Source organism: Saccostrea echinata, unplaced genomic scaffold (assembly GCF_033153115.1).
Source record: "Saccostrea echinata isolate AGI-Se365-2 ecotype Australia unplaced genomic scaffold, CSIRO_AGI_Sech_v1 ptg000010l, whole genome shotgun sequence".
Lineage (NCBI taxonomy): Eukaryota > Metazoa > Mollusca > Bivalvia > Ostreida > Ostreidae > Saccostrea > Saccostrea echinata.
In genome coordinates, this window is record NW_026889759.1 from 11,520,032 (window position 1) to 11,545,712 (window position 25,681).

Genomic DNA, 25,681 nt, shown 5'->3' on the forward strand with positions numbered 1-25,681 from the left:
AGAAGCATCCTTAGGTAATATAGATTTAAGTTTATTCAAATCATGGCCGCTGGGGAAAGGATGGGGCCACGATAGGAGATCAAAGTTATATATAAGAATATATGAAAAAATCTTAAGCAAGCCTTCGTTCATTTTAATCATATTGACGTGAAAGCATCCTCAGGTAGATTAGGGCTACAATAGGTTATCAGAGTTTTACAAGAAAGTATATAGGAAGAATTTTTTTTCAAGAGCAACAAAACAACACTAAATCATATTAAAAAGTAAAACATACCTTTTACGACTCATCCTCATTGAGGATAATTTTTTTTGAAATATTAGTCAGAGTTAGGATTGGGTCGAAATCAGAGATCCAAATTTTACAAACTGCATGTATACAGGAAAAAAATTGCAAGGGAACAACAAGGCCATGTTGATGGTATTATGACTAAAGCATCCGACGTTTTGTGGATTCAATTTTTATTTAATCATAGCTCTCTTAGAACTAGATTTTGGTCCACAATCAGGAGTCAAAATTACAGAGGGAAATTTAAAAAAAATGAAGATGAAGAACAGCGGGGCTAAATAGACTCAGGTGAGTGTTGTGGCACATGGACCTCTTGTATTACTAGTATTTTACCTGAGATGTAAACTAGACCTCACGAAACAATGTTTCTTCCTCTCTTTTAATGTGCATCAGACCTTTATTTATACCAGCAATGTAACCGATGATTTATAAGGCGGTATATTTAAAAAAAAAAGTATTTTACGATAAACTAAGTATTGTTTGTAGTTTAAATTGAATTTTATAACTGTAGTAAAATGTATCTTCCTTGTTTAAAAATATGCAAGTGCAATTTATAACTGTCATTTTATATTAATATATCATTGATATTGTTAACTTGAAAGAAAATGTTATTTGCTAACTTAGTCTTAACCAATCAGAATTTTCTATATAATTGATCATTGACGTTATCCAATCAAACGTCATATTTAAAATTTCTGTTCTTTTTTTTTTTTTTTTTTTTTTTTTAGCATTTTACCAGTATTTTCCGTTATTTGTGGTATCGATCATATAAAAAAAATACACGCTGAGAAATTTTTGTCAATCCTCTACCTAACTTAGGCTTTGTAGATTTCTGATTAGGAAATTGAAATAACACCTTTTAAAATACGCATATGTAATAAAAATTTATCAATTTGTTAGTACAAAGAACACTGTTATAATTTATAAACACTGAAATTTTAAATTGTTTAATTTTGCAGTCTGTTGGATAGAAATGTACTAAAAGATATCCCCCCCCCCCAAAAAAAAACAAAACAAAACAAAAAACAATACCTTACTGAAATCATGAATTCTAAAAGTCGTTAATTCAAGTTAAATTCGACAAAACAAACTTTAGACGGTGGTAGACGCATTCAACAACCATTTGATAACAGATTAAAAAACTGTGAACGATAGATTCCCCCCACTCCACTTTAGGGTCGATTTACATGAGTTGTTATATATATATATATATATATATATATATATATATATATATATATATATATATATATATATATATATATATATATATATATACATTTATGCTTCCTTCTATATACCACAACTGTTCAATATCAACCAAGGTACAAAGAATTTTCCCCGTTTAGCAGTCCTTGTTTAAAAGTAAAAAGAGGAATAAAGATGAACTATCGTGCATTTATTTCACAATGTCTTATATCGAATCAAAAAAATATTTGTTGAAGAGTCCTAAATGGGCTTCCGTTGTATATTGAACCAGAAAAGTAATTACATGTATTTACTAAATAATCTTTAACAAAAACCTGGTCATGCATCTGATTCAAGGAAATATTATCAAGGTCACCGAAAAAAAATATTTGTGAAAATATTTGCTTGCGTCTTGCCTTTTCAATAATGCTTGTACATGCTATATAAAGTGGATTTAGCGTGAGATTATATATAATTCATGCCAAAAGATTCTGCGTGATGCTCAGGTAAAGAAAAGTTTCAGGGTTTTCTTGATCTTCTTGAGAGGAATTCATTTATAAACAATGTAAAATTTTGACACGTTCTTCGGTTTCGGTCCAAAATAAAAATATAATAAATAATAAAATAATAATTTTAGTAATTGGATTTTTTTCTTTCAACATCTTTTGTGCAACTTTACAAGACTTCATCGTACGTATATTTTGACAATCTCTTGTTTAAGAGATCTTTCCGCATATGACCTTAAATTAGATTACATCCTAGAATCTGCGTATACCCGAGATAACATTTTCATGATATTTTCATGTTATTTATAATTTGCAGATTTTTAGTTGAAAAAAAAATCACACACATTATATATATTTAACTTTCCCTTCCTTTTGTTAAAAAGTATTCTGATTGTACTCTCAAGTACTCTGAAGTTGATATTAAAAAGATGCTTGAGATTCTGATTGACGATATCAATGTAGTTTTTGGAGATCAGGTCTTCCAACAATATGTTGGAATTCCCATGGGTACCAATTGCACCCCGTTATTAGCAGACCTATTTTTGTATTCATATGAAGCGGAATTTATTCAAAAACTTCTATATGAGAAGAAGAAAACATTTGCTGTGCGTCGATATATCGACGACGCATTATCAATTAACTATAGTAATTTCCATTCATATGTCGACTCGATATATTCCAGTGAGCTTGAAATAAAAGATACCACAGAGTCTGACACATCTGTTTCATATCTAGATATTTTACTAGAAGAAGACGTTAATGGTAATCTAACAACAAAGCTTTATGATAAACATGATGACTTCATCTTTTCAATCGTCATCTTCCCTTACTTAACTAGCAATATACCCTAATCACCTGCATATGGATTTATGTCTCTCAGTTGAATCGATACACAAGGAGCATGCTCTATGTATGAACAATTTTTAAAACGAGGCAAGTTATTGACAAACAAGTTGATGAAACAACGATATCAACAGTCTCGTTTGAAGCCATCATTTTGCAAGTTTTATGGACGATACAATAACCTTGTCAGCACATACTACCCATCATTGAGTCAAATGCTGACTGACGTTTTTCATACTAAATGTTAGGCAATTATTTATACACTGAACTGTCTTCGGATTTTTCCAGGCTTTTTTCGATCATGACAAGGAGCACACAGCGGGTGTGACCGGTCGGTAGGGGATGCTAACTCCTCCATGGCACCTGATCCCACCTCTAAATTTTAAATTTCGGAGAATTTAATGTCAAAACCCCATTTTCTCTAACTTAATTACTTTCTGTAGTAGGAAATACTTTTAACTCATTATTTGAACAAAATTGAATCATTTTGGTGACATGTGGAAAAGTGAAAAAACTAGACGTTCAATTAGAAAATGACTTGAACCTTCGGCTTTAGTGTAAAGTTATATATAAACATTATAAAAATTATCATGTGTGTAGTTTCATCTCAGTTTAAGTACTCTGATTTTCTTCCTATTTTCCTCAACTTGTTCTTATTAAAAGACATCTTCCTCATGCATGTTGTAGTTCAAGCTCAGCCTTTGGACATAAAATTATTTGAAGGCGTGTGTTTCGATTCTCTTATTAAATACTTATTAAATTGCTTTCTTCTTCTTCTTTTTACCCTTTACAGAAAGCTATCGTTTACAGCTAAATTCAAATGCAAACGAATCACACTTTATCCTGAGCATTTCGTGCAGCCTTACAATATTTACAGCCAAAAGCGGAGTCGGTGAGAAAAACTGATTACTGTCCGTAAAACCATCTAAACACCGCTAAATCATCATTAAAAGTTCTTCAACTTCCCTCATTGAAAAGACGATTATTGCTAGAGATATTGACAAGTAAAAGTGTTTACCAGAAGAATGAGAAATAAGAGCCTCTGAATCACTGTGTCACCTATATTGCTCTGACCTTCGATTGCTTCATTGATCACTTTATCTTCTGACAAATGTTTATCAAAGCAAACGTGAATTATTTATTTAATGCGAACAATTAATTCGTAACTTTTTCCTATTCTATGAATTCCCACTTTTTTCTATTCTATAAATTCCTACATTAAAATAAAAATCATCCAAATAACATAAAGCTAAGTAATCCAATTTTCCTTATTAAAAGTTACAGGTGTAGTATGTACGTACATGTGAATTCAATTTTATGCCACTAGATCTTGTGTCATCTCTCTCTCTCTGCATTCCCCTATTTTTTGAATTTGCAAAATTTTGGTTTCATTGTTAAGGCTACTTCCCTAAAGAAACTAACCGATTTGTTTGCAGCAATCATTATTGGTCCTTATGCAAGAAGAAACTTTTGAAAACAAATCACCTCTGTGATAAGTTACAATTTTAGCACTATAATCTGTTTCTCTTGAAATTCTTGAGAAACTGTTTAATGTCCTAATTGTTAGGACAAAATTTCGCTGCAGAAGAATAGCTCTCTGGGAAATAAAAGTCAGACAGGCATATGAGAACTACAGACCCATTTACTGAGGAAAATTCGAGTTAGGACAACGCTCTAATTTATTATTTTTTTTCTCTTTTACTCCTACTCTTGTTTACCTTAAATTCAAAGATTCCAAAAAGAAATTATTGTGAAAGTAAAAACGCCAGTCCCTATATCTTAGCAAATTGAACACTAAGAACCATGGTATCCTAAGATTAAAGAGGGTCATTTGGAACCATTTGAAGGTAAATGAAGTGATAAGAGTAGGAGTAAATTATGTTTTATTTACGGATACCATATGCTTTAGGCAGTAGAATGCACGAAATGAAAATCTCGAATCTTGCTACAAAATGTGTGGCCGTTAATCGAAGTTTATTTTCTCTTTTTGGAATGAATGTGTATGTGTAGCTCTAGAATGTCTGATCAAATTTTATTTCCCAGAGAGCTACAGTTCTACAGTTAGGCCAAACTGTCATATGGTACAGGTATAATCAAAAATTGCCATTCTTCTGGTTGAAAAAAGGGAATACATTTAATTAAGATACATGCATAAAGTGAAGAAATAACTGAAATTTAAATACCATTTAGAATTTCATTCAAGTACTTGGCATTTGCTCATCTTGTTAAACAAATGCTTCTTTCATCCATTGATGTGTCTTGCTCAACGGATTGTAAAGAACTGATGTAAGATATCTGCTTTTTACATCTGAAAGGAGGCCTCTTAATTGCCTTCAAATGTACCTTGAACAACAAAATATCGTGTTCTCGGAATTATGTCCTTCCACCAGACAACACTGAAATTTTCAAATGGACGATCGATAAACAGATTAAAAATCAAATTATAAACAAAAGCAAGACTCTACACTAACAATGATGTTTAATTTGCTGTTAACGTAACAGGTTTTAACATACACAGAGAAGGAATATATCTTATCCATAATATCAAATTTCACAGATGAGTTGCTTAAAAATATCAATCACATGTACGAAAATTGTATTCTATTGATGTGTACTTAAAAAAATTGTTAAGTCAAAAGTTGTTCAATCATAAAATTATGACACTTGAAATCGATAAACAAAGGGTTTAGGGTCATTTTGTCAATTATTCGTCATGTCATGATTATTCATTACATGCATTCTTTCCTAAAATTTGTTGTGTTGATTATTCTTAAAATAATTATCATACTGAAAAATAATCTCACAAGTTTAAACACTTTATTATATAATAAGACCCCTCCCAGTTTGGTTATCCTATTTTACTGTTTCCAACTTGCTGTTATATACAGGTAAGAATTCTCACCTAGGCTTCCGAAGTATTTACAATTTACAGGGGCGAGGCTGTGAGAGTGCCGTGTGCAAAGTGAGCAAACGAGAAATATCGAATATTTACAAATTGAAAATGTACGATGAACCTTGGAGACAAAATTTGTTAAGATAATTTAAACCTTCTATGGTATTTTCAGTAATGAGAGGGTTATTGGAGTTTTTCACAATCATTTACATGTATCACAACCATCAATCCATTCTTTTCAATGTGTGTATGTGTGTGTGTGTGTGAGGGGTGTATATGTGTGAGAGGGTGTGTGGGTGTGGGGTGGGGGTGGGGGTGGTGAATGTCGAAGTCTTATAAGGACCTCCATGGAAGAAGAGAACAGTTTATCAGCAGATTGTCATATCTTTTTTTTTTTAATTGTGAAGAGAACACGTTATATTTTTGTTGTAGTTAGTTGTTGAGGATATTTCAATGTGCTTCGTAAACAAATTATACATTGTATCTGGTTGAAAGTCACAATATTTGATATCTTTTGACTAAATTTATCAATGGATAATGATACATAAGCAATAAAATGGATATATATTATTATTTAAAGGACAAAAACTTTGACAGATTGGTTAAAATTGTAATTGATAGAAAAGAAACACGTTTTTATCATCGGACGCTTGTTTTTAGAGAAGGTACTTAGCGTACACATTTTTACGTTCATGTTGATCCTTCTGACGAGAACTGAAATGTATAGGATTTTCTATAGATAACAAAGTACATATTATATGTATAACATATTGTAATTGTTTAGAATAAAGCTAGAAAACGACAATTACTTCATTATAATACATCACATTTAGCTGCAGAAAAAGAAACACTATGCCTAGGATATTCAAAGGACAGGGGCAATTGCTCACACTAGACCCCGCAAAAAAAACTTATTAAAATGAAATGCATGCCTACTTTTTTTTTATTTAATGGTAAATCTAATTTTTATTTCAAATTTGCTATTTTGATATCTTGAAGGGATGATTCCAATTAAATTAGATTATACGGCGGTATATATTTCAAGTCACAAGCATCAAATAAGGGATACTACAGTAAAGTTAAGAAATTAAGGTTAAAAAAAATATTTTATTTTAATGCTGACTATGCAGCCGTAAGGAAGAAATTCCCTTTTTTATAGGATTATTGCTGTTTTGGTGTACCGTAATGATTTACTTTTCAGACGACATCAGTTGGTGACACAAAGTCTTCTGCAACTGTCTATCGACAAGTAAAGAAATATCTACCGTGGATAACCATGCCTAAGTGCCCAACGTGCAACAAAGAGGTGTATTTCGGTAGGTTTTATTACTATATTCAAGGAAATTTGCTTTTCAATAATCACGAGGAATTAGATGGTGTCCATATAAGGAAGTTGTCACTTATTGAAGCATTATATAAAATTACGCGTGGAGTGTTTTATTGTGTAGTAATGTTATCATGAACTTGAGTTCATAAGATGAATTAAGTGTAAATAGCACATTTTCAACAGAAAAGAGATAGATGTCGTAAAAGATTATTTATTTTTAAAACAAGATAAGATATAATATCTATATTAAATGTGAAGATGTACTTTCTGTAGATCCCTATGAAGCGTAGCAATGACGGGCGTTTCCCTGTTCAAAATTGCGTAAATTTGCAATGTTCATTTATTCAGTGAGTCATTACTCTGTAGGATATATAGTTGTAAATCATAAAATGAATATTAGACAACACGATCAATAATTCATGTCGGGAAAAAGAACATATTGGTGTGGATCATGAATCTATGCTGCATTCAATTTAAAAGCTTTATGTGTTATGAAGTGTAAATTCAAAAGCAGTGGTAATTTGTAAATGCGTTAAAATGTCGAACAATTATAACAGGAAAAAAAACTTTTTTCATCACTTGAAATATGAAAGCATGCCTTTTAGCTGGATAGACATCCTTTTAAAGAATTGCGCCTTTCAAATACATGTATAGTTTACTTCCCACTTATTATGCAAGAAAATACTGAAGCAACAATCGACATTCTTTCCGTGCCACTTAAAGCTAGAGGGTGTTGACCAAAGGATATTCACATATTTGAATCAATGTATACTCATAGCTAACATTGTACAACTGCCAACCACATGCAAATCTTTACTTGATGCATCTTTAAATACGACAATCCACTGCATTGCACTTCAGACTTTCGAAAAGCTTACTGGATTATGCATTTTGCTTTTTCTTCCGACCAGTTTAACGTATAGTGACTGATACTGACTGAAGAGCTATATGTACGAACTATACCGCTGCATAATCTTTATTTGTGAGTAAAGAAAATGGAGATTGACACCCCCCCCCCCCCGAAAAAAAAAATCAAGTGTCTGATCCACCCAATCCTTAGTCGTATTGACTTTCTATTCTGTGGCAAGTAAACTAATACAATTTTTGCCGCAGCCTAAATAATCGATCTTGTCTTGTTTTACTGCACCTGTGTAGAGGATTTCTTTTTTTTATATTTTACATATTATTTTGCAGTAGTTTCTAGATTTACGAGGTCGACTTTGAACCGTGCAATTCCTTTTATCATTAATCACTTTGCCTAAGAACCGTTTATTTAATTTTTTTACACGTGCGGATTGCAGCAAAATACACATTAAATCAACAATGATAACATGTTTTGCAAGAAATGATTTATGTTGTGAACATTGCATCAACACGCAGAATATCCAATTATATGGTTTCTTTAATTAAAAAGCCCATCTATACTCGTTTGTAAAACTTAGAGTAAGTGTATGGGCTGAAGAAATGAATGAAATGAAAATGTAATTGGAAAAAAATTGCCAAAAAATGTTTTTAATCAAGCTTAAAAGATATCTCTTCTGCTTCAAAACAGATTTTGGTTTTCAGAAAATATTTTGCACACAGGTAGGGCACAGGTAGAAGAGCCAGGGCTTTAAAAAACAAAATGCAGGTGAAGATAAAACTTCTAAAGACTGGTTTTTATGGAATTCATGGAGGCTTTTTTAATCAGAGGTTACATGATCATGTGGCAACTCTTAATAGCCATAAAGTTCATGTCAAAGCCCTTAACAACCGATCCACCCAGTGATAAGAAATAAAGAGTTGATAATATCAATAACCGTAATAAATAACTAGTTTAGTTAGCTACGACTGCATCTTAACAACTCAAAATAAATAAATAAATAAATAAACATACTCGATGATACCTGGATGTGTTAATTTCACACTGACAATATGCTATATTAGAGAAGCGGTGGAGGAGAAAATGAATACTGTAGAATAAGTTGTCAGATAAAATTTAATCTTGGTTCAAAATAATAAAGTTTCTAATTGTGTTTAAAAAATGTTTAGTATAGAACAAATATTGTTTTAGATGAACGTTTAAAACTTTTAATTCTTATGCTCTCGTTATAGCCGAAAAGGTTTCATCAATCGGAAAAGACTGGCATCGAGCATGTTTAAAGTGTACAAAATGCAATAAGACTTTGACAACAGGTAGCCATGCTGAGGTAATGTATCAAATAAATGCAGAGAGACCTACACTTTTGTGTTAACTAGTTTTTTTAAAGCATTCCAGAGGTTGATATAGTGGCCTCACAGGTGCTTGAGGATAGGACCCCCCCCCCCTCCCCCGATATAGACCCCTGGGGCCGTTCGACTTTTTGCTCATATATTATCTTTTTCAATGAGATCTTTGTGATAAAATCCATACCATCAATTTGAAAAATTACCTAAAACAAACATTAATTTTATAAAATAAAATAAAAAAAATTAAAAAAAAAATTTAAAAAAAACTCTACTCATTATATATATAAATCTACATAGAGTGGGTAGAAATTTTTATAAAATGTTTGTTTTAGGTAATTTTTCGAATTGATGGTATGGATAATATCACAAATATGACATTGAAAGATAATATATCTGGGAAAAAAGGCGAAACGGGTCTATTTCGGGGGCGGGGGTGGGGGCTGTACTCAAGCACCTGTGAATGGCGTAAGAAATTTTTATGTAGTAAATTTATAATGGGAGCCATCCTTTGACTGCAGTTATTTTCAAAACTTCGAATGCATTTTTGCAACATGAGTATTTATTTATCTACAGTTTAATCACCATAATGCTAAATGCATTTTATGCTTCACATTCATTTGTACATTTTGATATTTTTAATGATTTGTTGGCTATAATGTGATACTGTACAAAAGTAACAATTTCTAGAAAAATTTTTTCTGTTTTCTCAGATTGTCAGTTTCTCTTTCTGTGTAAAGGTGGTTGAGTTTTATTACGATTTTAAGTATATTATTTTTTTTTCAGAGAGAAGGTAAACCATATTGTAATAATCCTTGTTACGCAGCCCTGTTTGGCCCTAAAGGTAATTAATGTTATTTTAAATCTTTACAAAAATCACTAAACTGTACACGTACATAAGTTAGAGCACTTAATACAGCGCAATCTTCCTTTTCAATTGTTTTGCACAATCATAACGCACGTAAGACTTCAAAGCAATATATATTAGTTTTAATCATACATTGAGCGACAAAAAGCAGCGCTGTAGGCGCTAAGCTATGATTACCGCTAAAATAAGTAAGCTTAAAGACAGAGATAAATTAGAAAGATCTTAAACTTAGTTTATCATATCAAATCTTTAATTTTTACTGCAATTAAACCTTTTAGAAGCAATGTAATATCACACACCAGAAAAATATAACTTATCTGTTGTGAATTTTATTTCTTTTTCTTCTTAACCAGGATTTGGCCATGGTGGAACAGAGAGTCATACCTACAAATAATTAACACCCCCTCCCCCGAAAAAAGTACGCATAGAGATGTCTCTTCATCAATTTGAATTGTTCAGAATATACATGTAACCCTCTTTAAAGCTACAGTGCATGTTAATTTACTTAGGTAATAAATGGAAGTTATCAATAATATCTGCCTTGATGTGTTACTGTAAAAATATTGGAATTTGATTATTAAAAAGTTTAATGTCTTTTATTTGTGTTAAAGTTTTTTATGGCATTGGATGGGTTAAAGGTCGTGATAATTAAAATTTTCTATTTCTAAAAAGAAAACGTGTGCCAGATAATATTATCAAATATAGTTAAGACATCAGTCACTGTGGCAGAATACAGATGTTGAAATCTATAGATCGGAGGTGCTAAAAATATTCACACACATTCAATATTTAAGTGTTGAATTTGATTTCCTGTAAAAATAATAGATCATTTTCTTCTAGAAATGTTTTGTGAAAAACGTTATGCATTTGTGAGACTTAGTACTTTCATTTTCTAGAACAGTTTTCTCTGAGATTGATTGATTGATTGTATATTGTTTTAAGTCCCATTGGATAATTTTTCATTCATATAGAGACGTCACCATATACCGATGAAGAGCTTCAAATTTTGACCTTTACTCTGCACTCAGGGCCATTGAGCAGTGAGGGATCTTTATCGTGCCAACGCCTGCCATGACACAGGGTCTCGGTTCGAAGGACCCGCAACTTTTATTTCAAAGTGCCGAGCGCATGGCGAAGGAACGTTGCTACCTATTTTTTATCGACCTAGGTCAATCGCGGCCGAGATTCGAACTCACGACCTCCCGATCACGGAGCGAGAGCTCTACCGACTGAACTACAGTGAACGGTCGTATCCTCTGAGAGACCAGGTATTTAAAAAATAGAGTGAAATTGTAATGCCATTTTTCGTTTGCATTTTGCAGAAAACGTGTTGGTGAGTATCTTCAGCGGAAAATTTAAATATGAGCCCACCCCTCGATCGAAAAGATAACCTTACCTTATCTTAATTCTCTCGGTAAATTCAGACACTTGTGTTCTTCTAATTTCTTTCTCACGCAGTCATTAAACTTTTTTGTTTTTGAGGTGCTCTATATCCAGTCTTGGTTTCAACTTGTTCTTGTGTGTGCTGAGATATAACCTGATTCGGGTCTTCACCAGGTAGTGGTCACTGTTGGCACCCACTCCCCTCTGGACTTTGGTGTGACGAACAGAAGGTCTCCACTGCCAACTAATGAGAAGGTGGTCAATCTGGCCTTTTGCTATTCCAGTAGGAAACACTCATGTTGCTATGTGAATGTCTTTATGGGGGACATTGTTCCTGTGATTACAAGTCCGTTGGTCTGACAAAATTCACACAGTCTTTCTCCATTCTCTTTTATGTACCCAGTCCATGGATACCCATAGTTCTTTCATACCCGTTATTATCACTCCATACCTTGGCATTGAGGTCCCCCATGATAATAATGATAACAATCTTGTTGCATCCATCCAAGGTCTCCTGTAGTTCCTGATAGAATTGGTCCTTCTCCTCCTCTTCTTCATTATGTGGCGCATAAGCTTGGATCACCGACACTCTCCTGTATCTTGTATGGAGTCCTGCTGTTATGATTTTCTTGCTGATGGGTGTCCATTCCATGAGTGATTTCACTTCCTGCTGGCTGATCATTATTATCCTTTTGAAGATGCAGTTCTTCATCCCCGCTGTATATGACGATCTGGCCCGAGGCCAGTCTCATCCTCCCAGCTCCTGTCCATCTGCACTCACTGATTCCAAGAATGCTCAGCTGGTATCCTTCCATTTCTCTCGCAATCTGTGCTGATGCCCCTCCCCTGTACATAGTTCGCACATTCCAGTGCCCGATGGTGAATGTTTGGGTGTCACAAGGGATCTAGTCGGACGCTGGGCTTCCCTATGGCTTTCACCCATCGTCGTCCTACTGCCACTGTTGGCGGTCCCCGCTTCACCCGGTCTTCTTTGCACTTTGATGTTCATTGTTTCTGTAACTGTCGTTTTTTCCGGGAGAAGGTAGTCGGCCTCCTGCCCAAATCCAAGCTTGGAGGACCAGTGGTTTTCTGTCAGGGTGTCCTTCCCTTATGCTGCGTTGGTCCACGGCACCTTCTTCAGTCTATCCGGTGCACCCCTCAATAAGTGAGGGATCCCCTATCCGCCACCAGGGGGACGCGTTTCCTAGCCGTGCAGCCCCACAAAAAAACCATGTTTTATAATATTCCAAAAAAAAAATTCTTTAATTATATAATTGCACATTTTGGATCATTGGTTGGACTCTATACAAATTTTGAAAAACAGTTTCACTTTTTGCCATTTTCGAAGAAACTTTTAGGATTTGGAAAAAATGAAGCAATTCATGACGTCATAATGCATGCACCAGCGAGAAAATTACGTCATTTTAAAAAGTTTTGCAGTCACCAAGGGTCCAAGTGAAATTTATTGCATTGACAACTAAAATTGAACAATTTTATTTTTTTTTTCAGATATTCACGAGACCAAAAAAAAAAAAATCCCTAGTTGGACCTTGCTCTTTATACTATAACCAAAAGCTAAATCAGTACGTGTAATTAAAATATTAATGCCATTGATTTCGTTTGGATATCTTGATCAGATATACAGCCACTTTTAAACAAACTCATGTAAGTGTCGGCTTCTAGCATAATTTCTTTTTTAAAAAGAAGCCAAATTACTTGTATGCTTTCACGCAACATATTTATTACATTAAAAGTCTGATTTTTTTTATTTAAACGTATCTATATCTAATTATCTATAGTTATAGATAATTTTAAATTAAGATTAAAATGTTTAATGTAACATATGTTTCAAGAAAGATAACATATATTTACAGTACTGTTAATCCATCAACCGACAACTTCAGACAGTCTCCGTATGATATTCATGTCATTATACAATTGTGTCGTTATAGGGACCCGAGTTATATTAACCAAAGACACAGAAAATGATTGCGACCGAGCTTGTCTGGTAGTCATTACGTCGGAGCTAGTAGGCCATGGGATTGAAACGCCATTAAAACAAATACTTATAGATTTTTTTTAGTATGCGTGTGTTAAATATATAAATAATTATATAAATAAATAACGCTTATTTCGTAAGTAAACACCATCGTAGATTTCTTTTGCTTATATGAGGACGAAAACCACACTGGAGCACGTAATAAAAACTTTGCCGATTACGCAAATCATCACGTGGCTTATATCGGTCATGTGAATTATCACGTGCCCCAAAGTCGGTCGTCGTTTAAACGTACAAAAATAGACACCTATTCGTTAATGTAGATTTAATTTTAAAAAATTACATTGGGCTTAAATAAAAAAGTTAAAATGAAAAAAAAAAAAAATAACTGCGTGATTTGACAATTTGCTTCACGGAATATAAAACATGCATAAATATACCGGTTCAAGTGAGGGTATCAGTTCATAATTAATCTTACGAGTGAAATCAAAATACGCCTTATCTTGCACATCAATCACTAGCTCCACAACTAAGTGATCGTAAATTAAAAAAAAAATATCTTCGAAATTGTAATATTTTTTTTTTTAATTTATTGAGTACGCTGACATAAATCAGTCTCCTGACTTAACGTAAAGCTAAATTCTATCGCAGGAAAGTGGCTTTTTATTACAATCCAAATTATCTTATATTAAGAACGTAAGTTGTACATAAGAAAAATGCTTGATGGATTGCAGTGTTTTAACGCATTTTTGATTTTGAGTCTGTATGCATAATAATATTTTTTTCTGCCATAGAAAATGCTGTGGCCTTATATTTACGATTCTCCAGTGACTGGTTTTGGTATAGTTTGACCTAACAAGTCGTGGAGCATGTGAGGTCAAAGTACTACCTGACTTACAAATAAATATGAAAGTGATCGATTGCTGGATCAAATTCTATAGGTGTTTTTCTAAATATGCAAAATGATAGGTGTTTTTGTTTAAGTAAGGGCATGAACGTTTATTTGTCTTTTTTTTTTTTTTAAAATGATGATATAAGTTCTTTAAAATTTTCTTTGTTTTAATTAGAAAGGAATTTTGTATGAAATACACAAAGAATTTTTCAATGTTCCGATCAAAAATCTTAGGTCTCTATCACATTTAATCTAGATTCACATAAGAGGAAGAAATACCTTCTCTGGAAATTGATACTGATAAAAATGTGATATTTAATATACATAAAATGTTGAATTGGACCCCTTCTAAGGTTTGAACGAAATGAATTTTAATACGTATAGAGATGCAGTTTGAAAAATATACCTTTAAACAATGCAATGGTATCTAGAAAGCAAAACGTGCTTATCATTAACATTTCTTTGTAGCTGTTGTAATATAACCATTATAAAAGATTTAGAAACATTTTTTTGTAGTAGAAGGGCTAAGAATTCAACTAGTTTGTCAAACATACAGCATGCAATATTTCATTATTTTTATTGGTTTTCGGTATTTTTTGCACATGAATTAGAACACCAGACTAGAGATCATTCGTCCTAAATCAAGCTCTTTTTTTTCTAACCAATGTCTATGATGGCATAGAATGGAATATCCTAGCATGACCCAGCATGTAAGGTAAAATCATTACTATGTAGTACGGATGTCAAATCGGTCAATATTTGATAATCGGTTACTCGGACGATTTTCAGATCGTGTACCCGGGTACTAGAGAAAAGTGTATAGACACGGACAATGCATGCTAAAATCACATTTTTTGCTAAGTTTTTAATAAATATATGCACTTTGAAATATGAAAAAAATGTACATCAGAGTAACCGAGTACCAATTTTAGTGTTCGATACTCGTACGTATTTGTTAGCAAAGGGATATGATTACACACAACTTGAGTAAAAGAAAAGCAAACATTGACATATAGGGTCAACACTTGAAAAAAATTGAATCCACGCATTTTTTGGTATATATGCATATTAATATGACTTAGTTTGCCCTTGCAACTCTAGAAAAAAATGCTTTTTAAAAAGAAATTGTTTTATATTTTCTTACAAAAAACTCTGATCTAATCTTTTGGTCACACCCTACCCTCAGCAGTCATGATATGAACAAACTTCTATATGCATTTCTTGAGCATTTTTGCTCACTTATATGACTAATAATCTTTTGAAGGAGAAAAAAAATTAAAGATATTTCCTATGTTTTTATACATGTATAAAACTTTGACTCCTTTGTAGCTCCATCTCCCCCAGAGGGCATAATTTAAGCAAACTTGAATTTACAGAAGTATTCAATCGAGTTCTGACTTTTTTGCCCCAGTGGTTTTTGAGAGGAAAATTTTATTAATAGTCTCCGCTTGAAAAAAAAGGGCGTTGCCCTACATCTGAACAAACTTTTTTGTGGAAGTTTGGTTGAAATTTGCCAAGTGGTTCTTGAGAAGATGGAAATGTGAAAAGTTAAGAATAACAACGTGACGGATGACGAAGACAGACAACGAAATATTTCGATCAGAAACGCTCACTTGAGCCTTCCGTTTAGGTGAGCTAAAAAGGGGAAGATGAACAGCGATCAATCTCGTTAATCCTGTTTATAAGTAAACAAAGTAATCTAGTCAAATTATCAAAACAATGCCTTAACAATTGGTATAAAACATGGCAGTCTAAATACACCAATCTAACGCTGTGATTCAAGCGCTGTGGTAATGCATATCCAAGGAGGCCTCTTAGAAAAAAATTCTAGATAGTTCAAAGTAGAGAAAGTTAGAAACTGGTGTCAGAACATTCGAATGCACTGGCTCCTAACAGAGATAAAACTCAAATCAATTCTTTATAATTGTCGATCCTAAGATTCATGGTGTATCAACATAATTACACGCAGTAAAAAACACATTCTTGTATAAATGTTACAAAAATCACATGAAATATAGTGAACTTCAAATTCACCTGCTTGATATCAAAATCATATAGAAAATCTTATTCAGATCTTATTTAACACACCTACAAGTACCTCTAGAGAAAATTTGATTTATAAATGAGTTCGGCTATCATGCATTTTGTAGAAATTTAATACAGACCGATAATTAAAAATGATTAAAAAAAGTCTTATGATAGAGAGCAATCTACACATAAGTAGAGTCAACTGAGTGACTGGTGAATTCCTTTCATGCTGGAAACGATTGGACCTTTTTTTTTTAAATTCACATTATTAGCTTTATCTTGTGCTCAGGTCCGATGCGAACATATTGTCTCAAATGATTGATGGCTATATTAATATTGGTATCAAAGCCATTAACATTCATCTTGAAGTTTTTGTTGAATCTGTGTTGAATTACGGCAAAATTTGTAAGGGAATTCATTTTAATAATACTATTTTCTCTATAATATGATGATAACAAAAAAAAAAAAAAAAAAAAAAAAAAAAAGAAAAGCGAAAAGTACGCATAAAACTTCACATCATACATTAAACTTGTATTCTTCATTCTTACTTATTGCACATGGCTGTCTGACTGTGGACGAATAAAATAAGGTAGTTACTTGTTAGCCTATTTTTCAACTTCTCTCTTTTTCTTTCCCCTGAATTAAATGTTTACGTTCTTGGAAGCAGTAATCACAAGAAAAGGGGGGTTAAATTATTAACTTAAAGTGCTTATCTTAGCAGAGTAGCAATTCTACTGCTGAAGTGATATACAGTATACAAGACTTGGTAATTATTATAGTTTGGACGCAGGGTTCCTTTAATGAGTATTTGTGTTGTGAATGGAATTATTGTGTTTTACGATTCAGGGAGTACTTGTAAGATATATCCCAAAACCCTATAATATCGTAATGCGTCATATAATGATAACAATCTCATTCCATATTTTTAATATTAAAGACAATGTAATTAAAATGAATAGAATGTACGGAAGTGCTTCATCATAAAATCAGAATATCATAAGTACATGTACTTTTAAGTTGATATAATAGGGCTTTTAACAATCTCGTTTTAAGTAAGCAGTACATTTTCGCAAATTTATGGTCGTTATATTGACCTTATTTGCAAATACAACCTATCATTGGGCTAGCGTATTTTGACTGACATGTTTCTTACCAATTGTTAGGCCGTGGTTTTTATACCAGTTGTGTTTACCCAATCAATACAGAGGGTTAAAGCCGTTCAAGAGGGGATAGTTACTTCTCCTAGGCATCTGATCCCATCTCTGGTGTTTCCAGAGGTGAGCGTTTTTGTTCTGTTAACGATTTATATTATTTGCAGGATTTATGAGACTGATCACTATACGTTATAGTGTGCCTGCTGCAAAACCCACCATTATGTTAATGTTTTATATAAAAAACATTGTTTAAAAAAGAACATAAAATGCCATTCTATAATGATCTTTGAATTCCTCCCAAAACACCTTGTGATATATGAGATTACAATGGCTTACATTATAGACAAAAGTATAACAAGATAATTTTATGTTTTAAAAGACCAACTTCTCAAACCAAATAGCTTTCCTTCTTAACTTTAACAATTTACCAGACCTATTAAATTTAACATCTCCTTGAGATAGTTTATGGAAACCCAGCTTATTAACGAAATTCTAACAAACCTTTATCGTGTATATTCTTTTAATTTTGTCGTGTAATTTGTGTTATCGCTATTCAAAATTCTTTAAATCCCTCATCTCTTTAACCTTTAATAACTAGTGTCTTTGAAAAGGAATTCTGGCATGTCTTTCTTGGATTATCTTTTTATTTCTTGTGTGATAATGGGATTTTGAACAATAATTCTGTTATCAGCCGTTATTAGACTGTCAAGTATTCTAAGATATAGTCTGTGTAACAAAGTTCTATATTTTACAGCTTGGTTATTCCTCTTCAAATTACTTAGATGAGACATAATAATATACATTTTCAATGAAAATCTTAATAAATCAAATTTGGCAGACAAGGCTCAGAGTGAAACCTTAATGCTAATCATCTTCCAGTGTTTTGGATTATTCAACAGGATACTATTACCTGCGTGGATCCATATAACCAAGACACCAATTCACCTCTACACAAAATGCATATACTTCTAGCCCCTTTATCTAAATTGACGTCGCAAATAAAATTTCCTATGATGTACTTTTTCCCTATTGTTGCATTGTGTGCATGGAAGAAGTTTTATTAATCAAAATGAAAAATATGCTTGTGTCAGAATGAATATAAATTGAATAAAAAATATAGAGGCATTATTTCTCCTTACAATCATCAAAGATACGTTTATCATAACATATCCTTAATTCTTTGACCTCAAATGGAAAATCATACAATACAAATGGAAAATTATAGAATACAAATAAAAATCATACAATACAAATAAAAAAAATATACAATACAAATAAAAAAAAATATACAATACAAATAAAAATTATACAATACAAATTAAAAATTATACAATACAAATGGAAAATCATACAATACAAATGGAAAATCATACAATACAAATGGAAAATTATACAATACAAATTAAAAATCATACAATACAAATGGAAAATTATACAATACAAATGGAAAATCATACAATACAAATGGAAAATCATACAATACAAATGGAAAATCATACAATACAAATGGAAAATCATACTATACAAATGGAAAATTATACAATACAAATGGAAAATTATACAATACAAATTAAAAATCATACAATACAAATGGAAAATTATACAATACAAATTAAAAATCATACAATACAAATGGAAAATCATACTATACAAATGGAAAATTATACAATACAAATTAAAAATCATACAATACAAATGGAAAATTATACAATACAAATTAAAAATCATACAATTCAAATGGAAAATTATACAATACAAATTAAAAATCATACAATACAAATGGAAAATCATACAATACAAATGGAAAATTATACAATACAAATGGAAAATCATACTATACAAATGGAAAATTATACAATACAAATTAAAAATCATACAATACAAATGGAAAATCATACTATACAAATGGAAAATTATACAATACAAATTAAAAATCATACAATACAAATGGAAAATCATACTATACAAATGGAAAATTATAGAATACAAATAAAAATTATACAATACAAAAAAAAAATATACAATACAAATAAAAAAATATACAATACAAATAAAAATTATACAATTCAAATGGAAAATTATACAATACAAAAGGGAAATTATAGAATACAAATAAAAATCATACTATACAAATAAAAATATGTACAATACAAATGAAAAATTATAGAGTACAAATAAAAATTTTACAATGCAAATGAAGAATTATAGAATATAAATGGAAAATTTTACAATACAAATGGAAAATTTTACAATACAAATGGAAAATTATACAACACGAATGGAAAATTATACAATTTAAATGGAAATGATCGAATATTGCAACGTTTGACATGCCATAAAAAACCAAATGTTGTCGCTTCTAATTCAGGTATTTAACCAACACTAAATATCCTCTTTCATTAGTATACAACTGGAAGAAAAGGGTACATTACACATATATGAACTTTCAAACTGATAGAAGATCACAATAAGGAGACTAAAATAGATTTTTGTGAATTAGGTAGGGTATGTCCTTGCTTTCATCTATAATTATTGTCAGCATTCCCTCAGAGAATGCCGACTGATCCCACCTCTGATGTCTGGAGGTCCGTGTTTGCTCTGCTCCTATTTTGTATTGATTAATGGACTTTTGAGCTTGAATGCTGTTCGTTATCTCCATATATTTCATAAAGAAGGAAATCTGATCTTAAACTTGTATGATTTATTATATTAAATTTTGATGATCATCCCTTCTTTGCATAATTATACTGAAACGCAAAAGAAACGCAACATCCTATTTTATGGAGAAATATTATATATAAGATATAATTTTGTATCTAAAAAGTAAGGACATCTTCAACTTTGTAAATATCGGTAATTTAACGGTTGAATGATTTTCATACCATTACCGGAAGTTAAGTTTGAGCCCGCTTAACAGAAATCAAAAATTGCATGTTTAACAAAACAGTTGGCAATAATATGGGGTTTTAAGGATTTGTATCTGTTCATCATAAGTAACGTAGCAATGTTTCAAAAAGTAAATTCTCCTTTCTTTTCTGTAAGCGATGCCAAGGCTTCCTAAAAATGACTTATGTGCGCATTTCTATTGCTCTAGCTGGAAAATCTCAAAATAAAGGTGATGGAGAGTTGCAGATGCAAATATGCACCACATCACGCCTCAATAGGCTCTTACGTATCACTAGCATAAATGACAGTCCTTGGACCGGAAGTCCAAAGGTTACTACACTGCGCTTGGTTAGAGAAAATTCGACCTCATCATCTGAAAAACAGGCATTTAATTATAATTTATATGAAATCTCTGATGTTTTTAAATCGAGTTTTACCTTACTGTATTCATTTTTGAAAATCATTAGATAAAAAATTCAAATATTTGTAAATTACTGCTTGTTGCGTTTCTTTTGCGTTTCAGTATATTTTTGTAGTTTATAGTTTTTGAGGTTCTATAAGAATTCTTACAATTTCATCATTATTATATGAATACATGGAATACAAAAATTTAATATATTCTTTGTTATAAAAATGATTCCAGTTTAAGTTTGAAGCTAAATTTTGTTTCTTGAGGAAGAAAAATTTAAATAATAGAAACATCATTCCTAATGACCTGTCCCCCTAATATTTAGGGGGTAGTTGGCGTAAGTTATTTAAACCTATCGCTACCATGGAAATTGTCACCCGTGTAGCGCAGTGGTAAAAGGGTATCCTACCCAATCTCTATTCCCCATGTCTCCAATACTGTCCCAGAACCTATCAAATACCCATACCAAGGACTAGGGAACAGAACACACACACAATTAAGCCATGCCCCAAGAGACCCAAACTTCAATCCCTCACCTTTTAGGCGGTGTTCATAGAATGTTCGGCAATATATTTCTTTCTTATGTGTCCTTAAAAAGTCTACTATGATAGATTAACAGCACATTGTCCCCAGCTAACGGACATTTACTGCCCTAACCACGAAAGAGTTCCGTTAAGTTAAGAAAGTTTTGATTACAACATACTAGAAATTGGTGAACTAAGGGCAGTAACTCTAATATGCATACTATGGGTTTTCAACTTGGTATAGTCTGCTCCTATATCTGTTATGTTTTCCGGTCTTCACTAAATTTAAAGGTGAACACATCTAGGTATGTGATGATCCTAGGGTAAACCTTTTTTAGCTACGTAAGGGGAATGGAATTTATTTGTATTTTATTTACATTTTATAAGCAAGAAAGAGACTGTAATATGTGAGGTATTATACTGTGTTTATTGATACTTAGAGTTTAAATTTAAAGTAAAAAGAGAAGTTATTTCTCTGAAACAAGCACAATACAAATAAGAAAAAGTGAACATCACTGGAGTGGGACTGTGCAAAGTACATGTATGATGGGGCAGGTGCTTTTGTGGGCATTCACTAGTAGGGTTGGGCAAAAAATTATTTTTTACAACAGAAATGTAGATAGAACTTTATATTTTGTCTCTATAAAACTGTGAAACAAAAATAAACTTGCAAATCATACAATATGGATGTAAATATCTAACTATGGAATCTAATATTAATTATTGAATATTATGACTGTATTTTGTAATGGAGTGAGAGCATATATGAATAGTAATTTATAACACTGAAATAAATCCTTGAATCACAGGTTCCTCATTTTTCAAAAAATTAATACCAGGCCTTAAGTGCAAAACTGTCTCCTTTCTCCTTCAACATTTCCAAATTGTCCGCAAATTAATACATGTATATCACTTAAGATTTAGAAAGAACTGGTATTACAAGGAAAACAATGCCATTTTTCATTCAAAAATAAAAAAAAATAGGAAAACACGGCAATTGACTGACCTGAACATGATGACAAATGCTTCCTACAAAAATGCAATTCTTCTGTCAAAATCAGAATCTCTAAATTTTTTTCTATATCAGTGGTTTTAAGAATTCTTGGTTATCTCCAAATTAAAATATGTAATGAATTAAAAAATAATAAAAAAGAAATTTAAAAGTTTTGTAGAGCTCAGATGTATTCCTCATCTTCCTAAAACTTTAAAATATGGTACATATTCATCATTTAACCATCATTTATAAATTGTCAGGATGTATATATAGAGGATGTTCAATATTTTGTAGTTGGATATGGATTTTATTTCACGAGTGGAACAGGATTTTTTACGAGTGCAAAGCACTCGTAAAAATATATATTAAAAAATCCTATCTCATGAATGAAATAAATTCCATATCCGACTATAAAATGTTGAGTTTTCTGTTTATTACATTTTCTTTGATTTTCCGTTGCCTCTGTCTTTTCTTAACACAGTGCTATAGACTGTGACGTCAAAGTTGAGCGGTTGAGTCGTTGTAGCTCACCATATTGTGAATGAAAACATTATAACATGGATTTTAGCAATATATTTGGGAAGAAATTGGCAGTTTTAGTCTCTATCAAGACGGTTTAGTTACTATCTCTATCTTATGACAGGCCAAAAATTATTTTTTACTTACTTTGATATCCTTTTACACTGTGGGAGAATATCATTTGGTATCCTTTCACACTGTGAGAAAATATCACTTTTATTCAATAAATAAATCACAGTATTCACTATCGAAAATGTAATAAAATCTAAAATCTCATTTAAAATTCCCTAACATTTAGCTCTGAAAAAATACCCCAAGAAATCAACTGAATGGAGTCTGAACAGTTATCTGCGCCACTCCTTTAGATGGCTGATTCTATAATTAATGGAAAAGGTTATGTTTTATTATTTGAGGCTTTGATTTGACTTTTTCACTCAAAGTGAGGATGGGACACCTTTTTTTCATTCTGCAACGTATGGTTCCAACGTATTTTTTTGCATTGATTTAATCATTTTTTGTACCCATCCCATGCACCCTGGCGATATATATTGCCTGATCCCTTAATAGTCAATTCTCCAAAAAATATATATATATTGTCGTGTAATACATGTACCCGGTACTTTTTTTTAAGTTGACATATCTCTACACAAGATTTAAACTATCAACTTTTTAGTACAGTGTTTATGTAGAGCGTAGTGGATCAGAAACCCTTGACTTGGGAAGATGCAAATACGGGCGAAGATTTTTTAAAACTGATTGGACGCCTATTTTTTATTCGCTGGTAGGGGGTACATGTATCTGCATCTCTGCATTCATGTTATCTTTTTCTGCAACTCTGATTAATCATCAGAATCAGACTTGGTAGAAATGAATGATGAATGATTTTTGCCAAGAAAAGAGGGAAGTACTTAACTTCAAAACTTGACATTGTAAACATGAACTAACAAGCAAAGTATATAAATGGTGTGTTGGTCGACACTTACATTCCTGCACATTTATACACATGAGAACGCACATTTATTTATGACACATCGCATTTATTAAAGCTAGGGGACAAAAAACAAACAAAATCTAAGAACGAAAAAAAAAAGAAAAACAAAGACGGTTAAAAAATGTATACAAATTATAAACAAGTTATATTCTGCCATTTCAAATAAATAAATAAATAAAAAAATAAATAAATAAATAAATAAATAAATAAATAAATAAATAAATAAATAAATAAAATGAAAATAGGGAAAACAGTTATTCAATTTAAATCTATGTGAAAAAGATTTTTTTTTGTTGTATTTAAGGAGGCTTTTCACCTTTAATACGTTACACAGTTATGTTTTGAGTGTTACAATGTGTAGTGATGTTATCATGAACGTAAGTTCACAGAATGAATGAAGTGTGAATAGCATATTTACGGCAAAATATAGATGTTTTAACAGATTATTTATTTTTGAAACAAGATAAGATATCATATCTGTGTTAAATATGAAGATGTACTTGATGATGAATCCTGTAAAATATTGCAATGATGGGCGTTTTCTGTGTTAAAAATCCTCTTAAATTTATTAATTTCGTTTATTTAAGTGAGTCATGATTTTCTGTAGAATATAGTTGTACATCATTAGGGACCACAATCGATCATAAATATATTTTGTGATAGATGAATATATGTTGCTTTCAAAGTAAAAAGTGAATCAAAGTGGAAAGTTGTAGATGATTTAAGAAAAAAATGAGGATCTATTCTAAATAACATTAATTGAAATCCCTTTAAAATGAAATAAAATAGTATTTGTCCTTTTGAAATAATATTGAATTGTCAAATTATTCGGAATAGCGGTCTACCAAGAAAATTCTGTTGCATTCTTGAAATATCAATGGAATTCTTTTCGAGACCCTTAGGGTTCTGACCCGAGGTATACAACTATTTTAAGTCAATTATTGTTACAACCACATAGTACAATTGCATACTGAATTGGAGAATTTTTATTTTGCATTTTTCAAGTTTACAAGGACTGTACGTTGCTTTTTTTTAATCCGTAAAATAAATGTGTCTAGACCTAAGAGTTGCAGTTCCACTGAGTAATGAAATCTTCATACAGGTCCCACTAAATTAGAGAGATCTGATTATGTCCCTCGAAATTGGAGAGATCCAATTATAAAATTTTCTTGTTATATCTACCAGGGCCATAAGAACGGGGGAGGGGGGGGGGCGAGGTACCCCAAATAATTTTCTCTTTATATTTACTAATTTAGAGTATTGCCCTATCAATTATTTTGCCAGTGTATTCTATACGTTAGAAGACAAAGCTAATTTCCCGTTGTACCCCCCCCCCCCCCATTCCGACTGAAATTGCTTCTTCGGGCCTTTTGAATGTGATTTCGACGACTAATAATCTACAGTACAATCCAACCATGTCTCAATGTGTAGCAAACCATTACAAACGCAACATCGTAGACAAAATAATAATTTATAGCTTAAACACCTAGATGAAATTCATATAATTAAAACAAAACTGTCATTTAAACCATCCCCCCTTAAACTTCTGTGTGGGAGTTTTTTATGTTCTATTTTGCAGTAGTCTGCAGAGTTACGAGGTCGACATTGACCTCTACAATCTCTTCTATCATTTATCATTACGCATGCATGCTTTAAAAACCGATTATTTCTCTTCTTATACGATGCAGACGACAAGCAAAATGCACATCATATCAACGATGATAGCATTCTTTGGATAAATTGATTAATTACACGTACATTGCGTCATCCTGAAAAAAAAATTGTC

General features: G+C 31.8%; 1 protein-coding gene across 1 annotated transcript; it reads left to right on the top strand.

The window, feature by feature from the left end:
• Window positions 1-6,920: 6,920 nt before the first annotated feature.
• On the top strand, window positions 6,921-10,713 carry LOC133184402 (cysteine-rich protein 1-like). The gene is made up of 4 exons (XM_061319466.1): window positions 6,921-7,032; window positions 9,138-9,232; window positions 10,035-10,092; window positions 10,470-10,713. The coding sequence occupies exons 1-4, from the start codon at window positions 6,993-6,995 to the stop codon at window positions 10,508-10,510; spliced, it is 234 nt and encodes a 77-aa protein (XP_061175450.1). The 5' UTR covers window positions 6,921-6,992; the 3' UTR covers window positions 10,511-10,713.
• The last annotated feature ends 14,968 nt before the right edge of the window (window positions 10,714-25,681 follow it).